Raw genomic sequence first — 8,470 nt, 5'->3', positions numbered from 1 at the left:
CTGTTGGAGATTTTGCATGGCCCATCTATATAATAAAGAAAGGATTTCGTTCCTGTACAGCTATGCATTTCTACACCGTTGATCCGATCGTGATGAAATTTGGTACAGAGACTACTGATACCAGGCGGTTTTTACCAACGGCATTCATTTTCCCCCCAGAGCCCCCCTTCTCATAGCCCTCATATAAAATTCATGCTTTTTTGACTACTTTTTGAATTCGGCGCCATAAATGTTGTGTGAAATTCACTTTTTCTCTTTGAAATATCTGTTGGAGATTTTGCATGGCCCATCTATATAATAAAGAAAGGATTTCGTTCCTGTACAGCTATGCATTTCTACACCGTTTGTCCGATCGTGATGAAATTTGGTACAGAGACTACTGATACCAGGCGGTTTTTACCAACGGCATTCATTTTCCCCCCAGAGCCCCCCTTCTCATAGCCCTCATATAAAATTCATGCTTTTTTGACTACTTTTTGAATTCGGCGCCATAAATGTTGTGTGAAATTCACTTTTTCTCTTTGAAATATCTGTTGGAGATTTTGCATGGCCCATCTATATAATAAAGAAAGGATTTCGTTCCTGTACAGCTATGCATTTCTACACCGTTGATCCGATCGTGATGAAATTTGGTACAGAGACTACTGATACCAGGCGGTTTTTACCAACGGCATTCATTTTCCCCCCAGAGCCCCCCTTCTCATAGCCCTCATATAAAATTCATGCTTTTTTGACTACTTTTTGAATTCGGCGCCATAAATGTTGTGTGAAATTCACTTTTTCTCTTTGAAATATCTGTTGGAGATTTTGCATGGCCCATCTATATAATAAAGAAAGGATTTCGTTCCTGTACAGCTATGCATTTCTACACCGTTGATCCGATCGTGATGAAATTTGGTACAGAGACTACTGATACCAGGCGGTTTTTACCAACGGCATTCATTTTCCCCCCAGAGCCCCCCTTCTCATAGCCCTCATATAAAATTCATGCTTTTTTGACTACTTTTTGAATTCGGCGCCATAAATGTTGTGTGAAATTCACTTTTTCTCTTTGAAATATCTGTTGGAGATTTTGCATGGCCCATCTATATAATAAAGAAAGGATTTCGTTCCTGTACAGCTATGCATTTCTACACCGTTTGTCCGATCGTGATGAAATTTGGTACAGAGACTACTGATACCAGGCGGTTTTTACCAACGGCATTCATTTTCCCCCCAGAGCCCCCCTTCTCATAGCCCTCATATAAAATTCATGCTTTTTTGACTACTTTTTGAATTCGGCGCCATAAATGTTGTGTGAAATTCACTTTTTCTCTTTGAAATATCTGTTGGAGATTTTGCATGGCCCATCTATATAATAAAGAAAGGATTTCGTTCCTGTACAGCTATGCATTTCTACACCGTTGATCCGATCGTGATGAAATTTGGTACAGAGACTACTGATACCAGGCGGTTTTTACCAACGGCATTCATTTTCCCCCCAGAGCCCCCCTTCTCATAGCCCTCATATAAAATTCATGCTTTTTTGACTACTTTTTGAATTCGGCGCCATAAATGTTGTGTGAAATTCACTTTTTCTCTTTGAAATATCTGTTGGAGATTTTGCATGGCCCATCTATATAATAAAGAAAGGATTTCGTTCCTGTACAGCTATGCATTTCTACACCGTTGATCCGATCGTGATGAAATTTGGTACAGAGACTACTGATACCAGGCGGTTTTTACCAACGGCATTCATTTTCCCCCCAGAGCCCCCCTTCTCATAGCCCTCATATAAAATTCATGCTTTTTTGACTACTTTTTGAATTCGGCGCCTTAAATGTTGTGTGAAATTCACTTTTTCTCTTTGAAATATCTGTTGGAGATTTTGCATGGCCCATCTATATAATAAAGAAAGGATTTCGTTCCTGTACAGCTATGCATTTCTACACCGTTGGTCCGATCGTGATGAAATTTGGTACAGAGACTACTGATACCAGGCGATTTTTACTAACGAATAATTTTTCTATTGAACCTTTTTCATCTCAATTATTTTCTCCATCTAAAATTTGCGCGAAGCGCAACAAATCCCCGCGAAGCGGGGCGAGGTAAATTGGAGCGAAGCGACAATTTACCTCGTAAAATTAATAATAAAAAAAGTTAACTTTTAATTAAAAGTTTTTATCTTTTATTTATCTTAATATATAAAGCTGAAAATTTTGTTTGTTTGTTTGTTTGTGGCACATGAACTCCTCCGAAACGGTATGGGGGTAGAGGGGGTCAATATGAGTTGCAAGCGCTATATGGGATTCCGCCCCAGCCCTCCTTTATAGTGCCCCCACAGAAAAATTGATTTTTTCCCATTTTCTACTTGCTGAAGGGTCAGATAACGAGTTTTTTTCCCACCACTCAAAATATTTTTACACTTTATACGTATAATTCGGCTGTACAATATTTATTGGTTCATTAGTTAACATTATCCATTTATTAATTTTTTTTTTACATCTTAATATATACTTCAGTTGTAAAATGCTTTACATACATATTAAGATGAACAGTTTAAGTATTTTTTATTTTATTTTAACCATATACTTCGTTTGCAAAATAAGATCAGTGGGAGTATAAGTGAAGTTTTTATAATATCGCATGATACTGGATGATATTATTGATACCATTATGCCATATATTTATATTCTGCCATAGTGCCACACATTTTATACTTATGCCATTGAGCCATTTATGCCATTTACGCCATTTATTATAATTTTTTTTTCTGCCATATCATTGAATTACTTTTTTTTTTTAGCTATTTTTTACATTTTCTCCATACATTCATCACCCCTACTAATATACGCTCCACTTTTCATAGCTTAAAATGGAGTTTTCACACACGTGATTGGGGGCTAGGGTTTACTAGTTCCTTATAACTAAGAAATCATCCAAGAACATTAACAAGAAATATCTTCAAATCACTCCCCAACTTGGTCAAAGGGGTCAGGAGGGTATTTTGACTCAGACGTTGCGTAAATGTTAAATTTGAAGCTCCCGATGGCATTTCTTGCAATCTGCATTTTACACAAAGAACTCTAAAGTTTTTTTTTTATGAAGCATCCAGAGAATGTTAAGAACTTACGAGGAATTGGTGCTCGATGAACATTTGTACATTTTTCGTACTCTTTCGTAGTCTTTTTCAGTTGGTCCCAACCGTTGACCCATTTCAGCATTATTCGGCTGCAATGGTACAATTGTATCCTTCCCGTTCTTGCTGAAGGATTTCTTGGCGTAGTGCATGACACTTTCATAGTCATAGGGAACGTCGTAATTGGATGAGATTGTCGTGTCGTACTTGACAAAGTTCTGCTTCATATCGTCTTTAATGTTGTCCCAGACAATTTGTACGTATTCATCGCGCGTATTGTCGTTTTGCATGTGAAATAGCCCCACTGTGTGGAGGAGTTCGTGGAAGAGGACACCAATTTTGCCGAAACAGCGTTCGTTGAAGTTCAAAATTTGCTCATCAACATTCTGAAATCCAACAAAGGACCAACATCCCATTTCTCCGGTCTACAAGAAAGAAAGAAAAAAGAATTGAAGAGAATTCAGTTAAAAAAAAATTGAAAGATTTTAAATTAATCATGGAGGTTGAAACCTTAATTTTCACATGCTTCATCTGTGATGCTTGATCCTCTAGAATTTCCTTGAATTTAATGCACGTATTCGCTGAAATCTTCTCCATAACTGAACGAAGGGTTTGCGTTTGATTCGATGTGAAGCCACTGTCGAAGATGAAGCTGATGACACCATTGGGCCAGAGGAACTCAGCTTGAGCACGACCACTGCGGAAGTAAATTTCACTGGCTCTCTGTGGGGTCATCAGCATGTCACCATCGAAGATCACATGATCCTTGCGTATTGCAAAGGGCCAACACATTGGAAGGAAAATCAATGCAATGAAGAATCTTAAAGAAATCAACATTGCACTTCTTGCAGGAAAGATCTTCAATCTTACTGCTGTGATGCTACAAAACAGCCGCTTTTTCTTTCTTAAAGGATCACATAAGAATTTATAGAGTTCTCTGTAATTTTATTTGTTCTGAAAAAAATGCAATTTGTTCCTCTTATTTAAGCGTGGAAGATCAATTTAGTGGAAATTGATAAGATTTTTTATAAGTTATCATTTGAATTTCAGTAGTTTGAATCTCTATGTATAAAAAGCACGTTACTGGTTGTTTTTCTTTGAAGACAAATGATATTCTAGCACTTTTGGCGAAAGAAGCAAATGCGGGCGAACTTTACGTGTAGAGATATTTTAACGGTTAATGTGAAAAATTTTCTTCCTTCTTTGTGAGTTCTTTGCCCATTGTGGAAAACAGAAATCGTGAAATCGTGATTGCAAAAAGAGAAAAAAGGTAAGTCAATATCACTTAATACCTACTTGGAGGACCCAACATTTGGCGGAGGATTGAATTGGTACAAACCCAGTAACGTGGGCTGTGGAGTTCACAAATACTGCAGGGTGTGGAGTGCGTATTTCCTGCAGTAACTCCACAGTGGGTGCACGCACAGTATATTCACAGTAGTCTTATTTCCTAAGTCCACCGGGGATACAGAACACAAGGAAACCCGGCTTTTTCTTTAGCGACGCTGTTGTATGGTTATCGCTTTAGAAGCTTACAAAGAAAGTAAATCCAGGGCCCGTTTTATGTAACTCTCCGAATGCTGGGTGGCCCATAAGAACTGTACAGCAACCCAGCACTCGGAGAGTTACATAATACGCCCTCAGGAACGAAATTAAAGAGAGACCTTTCTTTATTATATAAAAAAATAATAGAAGATGATTTACCTCCAAAAAAATGATTAAATTTCCTAATCAGAGTGAAGATTAATGGAAATGATGGAGAGCGATATGTAGAAGAGAAAAACCCAATTGTTGAAATTAAAAAAAAGCCAATAAAGTGAAATTCGTGCAAAAAACAATATAATATAATAAAAAAATATAAACAATTAATAGGTAATTAAAACAATGTGGAAAAATGTACAGAAATGTGATGGTTTTTACTCAGGTGGGGAAATAGGAGCAGGAGAAGTGGATTCTAGTAATTTAATCCCAAAGTCCTTCGAATCAATGCCCTTGATGAGCTGACGCTGTTGTATGGTTATCGCTTTAGAAGCTTACAAAGAAAGAAAATCCAGGGCCCGTATTATGTAACTCTCCGAGTGCTGGGTGGCCCATAAGAACTGTACAGCAACCCAGCACTCGGAGAGTTACATAATTACTTACTTAATTATCACTAAAACGCAGGAAATTGATGAATTTCATGTCCTTCCCGTGCGCAATGTAAGCGTAGTTAATTCTCTCAGAGCTTTCGGCCATCTTCTTGGAATTCCAGACATTCTCCAAGCCACCAAACCATAAATTTGCAAAGGAAATCCGTATAAATTGCCATGAAGCTTCTGGGAATTAAAGTTGAATTTGAAATTTCTGTTAGAGAATGATGAATTACGTTCCACACGGCAAAATAAAGTATCCGAAGATAAGCCGAGTCGTGTAGAAAATTACCGTAAGAAAATTACTCTTTGCAAATGAATTCTATCGAAGTGAAACATATTTTATTAGAAATTAATTTTTTGTTAAAGGAAATTGGTGAAATAAATAAAAGGAGTGTTGGGAAAGGACAAGGAGTGTATTCAGGATATAAGGAAAATTTGTGAAAGGTGTAGGAAAAGGGGAACAATAAATATAATTGAATTAAGAAAAACCACTAGTATGACTCACTAGTATTTCCGTGAAGTCAGTCCTTTCCTCAAGGTAAATCCTTAAACATTCCAAAAGAAAATTCATGTAAAATTTCTATATGTCCAACAAATTTTGCAAAAAAAGACTGAATACTTAAAGTTAACTGCAGACCAATTACCTGATCTTGTGGTATACATGTCCAAGATGTTTTCTAGTAGGTCATCCTGGGATGACACACTAAATTAATACACATTAGGTAAAAATGAGTTAAATTGTCTATTTTCACGTATTGAAATGTAATTAATATTTTTTTTATATATAGATGGCGACTGTTTTTTTCTATTTTTTTAACCTGAAAAATGGTCTTTTCTCACCATATTGTTTACCTGAGGAAGAGGGAAACCCATTCCTTGGAAACGTCACAATAAATACGTAATTTTCTAGTGTACCAATTTTATGAGAGCAAACTAGAACGCAAATTAATTTAAATACGCGCAAAGTCGGGAAAAGCTGTAAAGTCACCCCCCAAATCTTAAACCATTTAAAATAAAACTCATTGAAATAAAAGATAAATTGTTGGTTTTTTTATTATTCTTTTATTTTTAATCAATCTTAATTATCTACCACATCATACCTTTTTTCCTACTTCATCCTTTATTTAAACCAGGGGGTAGACAAAAACTCTATTTCCATAGGAATTCACTGCTCACTCGCTGAGACACCCAGGAAAATGCTTCAATCTGAAAAAATCCACCACCACTGGATAGATAATTTAATATTCTATCGATTGATAGCTTTTGAGGGGTGTCTCACGAAGATTAATGCACTAAAACTGATTTCAAAAATTTTGATGCACTTTTTCGAAATAAAGTGACGTCATTTTCTTCCTTTAATTTCTTTGCAAACCGTCCGCCATTATTTGCTGTGTTCGGGTAAAAAAGGGCTTTGTCTACCCCCTGATTTAAACCCTTAATTCATATCCTTAACAAACAAAAAGCACAAAAATTAACTTAGAAGAGAATCCGGAATAACATCACCACGTCTTGCGTGGACCTTCATGTGTTTGGGCAGATAGCCACTCTGGGAGAAACCTCTGCCACAAAGTTTGCATTTGTGCTTCTTAATCCCCGTGTGTACCCTCATGTGAACCGTAACCAAATCCTTGCGGAGAAAAGCCTTCCCGCAGACGGGGCAGAAGCAATCCTTCGTGGTTTTCGTATGCTGCAACATGTGACGATCACGTGAAGCCTTCGTTGTAAAGTATTTCTTGCACACAGAACACTCAACTGTTGCCTCCTTGATTGTCTTCACCTTCGGTTGCTGCTTCGAACCATCTTCAGGATTATTTTCCTTCGTGTGAACCTTCATGTGTAATCGAACTTGTGCAAAACGGAGGAAGGTCTTACCGCAGACACTGCAGAGATGATTTTTGGGAGCTGTGTGCGTTGCCATGTGCATCCGAAGAAGATCCTTTCGCCAGAAAGCTTTGCTGCATATGCTGCAAATTACATTCTTTTCGCGCTTTGTGTGTGATCCCATGTGCCGGTCGCGAGAACTCTTCGCCGAGAAGGTCTTCCTGCACACGGGACATTCGAATTTTGCTGCATTTTCACTGTGGAGTGTCGTGTGGTACTTGAGCGTGTCACTCGTTGCGAAGACTTTCCCGCAAATTTTGCACATTAGCGTCTCCCAGTGCATGTGCCTGCTCATGTGAACCCTTAGGTGGGATTTCGAACGGAAGCATCCGCCACAGTTGTGGCACTCAAAGGGCTTCTCATCCGTATGCGTGCGCGTGTGAATGACAAGGCAGTACTGAGATTTAAATGATTTCGGGCAGTATGTACAGAGATATTTGCCCACTTTGCTGTGATACCGGAATGTATGTCGTTCGAGACGTTCATGCGTTATGAAGCCTTTCTGGCACACGGGACATGTGAATTTTTTCCTGTCGTGTGATTCATAGTGCCTCTGAAGGGATTGTTCCGATGAGAGAACTTTCCCACATTTCAGGCATTTATTCTGTTGTGGTGCATCTGAATCCTGTGACTTTGCTGCTTTTGCTGTTTTCTTCTTCTTCAGGGGGTCGTGTTCCTTTTTGATTTTTTTCTTTGGTACGTCTAGCAGTGCTTCTGGAGGTGGTCTAGAAAGAAATGTTAGATCAATGTCTGGATGACTTTTTCTCACAAAGAATTTGTACTTGAAGCTATCAGGATCATCATCCATTGCAACAGCATAAATGTCATCATATAAATGTGTCTGTTCCTCTTCGTAGTATTCACTCTTGACATGCTGCTTCGCTGTAGTGGGTGGAAAAAGATCTTCTTCAGCAATTTCCTCCTCTTTTGGAGATTGAATAAAAGTTATTTTGTGAAAATCTGGAAGCTGGGTGTGCGCTATGAGGATTTCAGTATTAAATGTTTCATTCTTCAGAGCAGTTAAATCTGCAGAGGTATCAGCACAGGGAGCACAGGATACACAAGTCTCCGAACCAACTGTTGCTATCTGCTTCAGTACTGCTGGACATCCGTAAATGAGGATTTTACACATCTTGGCCAATTTGCAGGAGATCCCAAAATCTCTGTTTGTTTGGAATTGGGAAACGTCAAAATCTGCCGGTCAGAACTGACAGCATAACTTTAACAGGTTTAACTCAGATTCTTGTTTTTCAGTAATTTGTAAAGAATTCCATATTATTCCTAATTATTTTGTTTCTTTATTAAATACTACTTAATTTAGTAAAAGAAAAATACATCC

The 8,470-nt window shown here is 37.9% G+C and overlaps 2 protein-coding genes across 2 annotated transcripts; both read right to left on the bottom strand.

Moving 5' to 3' along the window:
• Positions 1-2,475: 2,475 nt before the first annotated feature.
• Positions 2,476-5,137, bottom strand: LOC129795739 (seminal metalloprotease 1-like). The gene has a single exon (XM_055837218.1). It carries the CDS (start codon positions 3,532-3,534, stop codon positions 3,109-3,111), a length of 426 nt encoding a protein of 141 aa, XP_055693193.1. The 5' UTR covers positions 3,535-5,137; the 3' UTR covers positions 2,476-3,108.
• Positions 5,138-6,296: 1,159 nt separating this feature from the next.
• Positions 6,297-8,360, bottom strand: LOC129795571 (zinc finger protein OZF-like). Its single transcript, XM_055836965.1, has 2 exons — positions 7,914-8,360; positions 6,297-7,856 (listed from the first exon to the last, which is right to left on the bottom strand). The coding sequence occupies exons 1-2, from the start codon at positions 8,261-8,263 to the stop codon at positions 6,722-6,724; spliced, it is 1,485 nt and encodes a 494-aa protein (XP_055692940.1). The 5' UTR covers positions 8,264-8,360; the 3' UTR covers positions 6,297-6,721.
• Positions 8,361-8,470: the final 110 nt, after the last annotated feature.

The sequence above is a fragment of the Lutzomyia longipalpis genome, chromosome 4 (genome assembly GCF_024334085.1).
Source record: "Lutzomyia longipalpis isolate SR_M1_2022 chromosome 4, ASM2433408v1".
NCBI classification, from domain to species: Eukaryota; Metazoa; Arthropoda; class Insecta; order Diptera; family Psychodidae; genus Lutzomyia; species Lutzomyia longipalpis.
The sequence above is the reverse complement of the archived record's forward strand: the minus strand, read 5'-3'. Positions and strand labels throughout refer to the sequence as shown.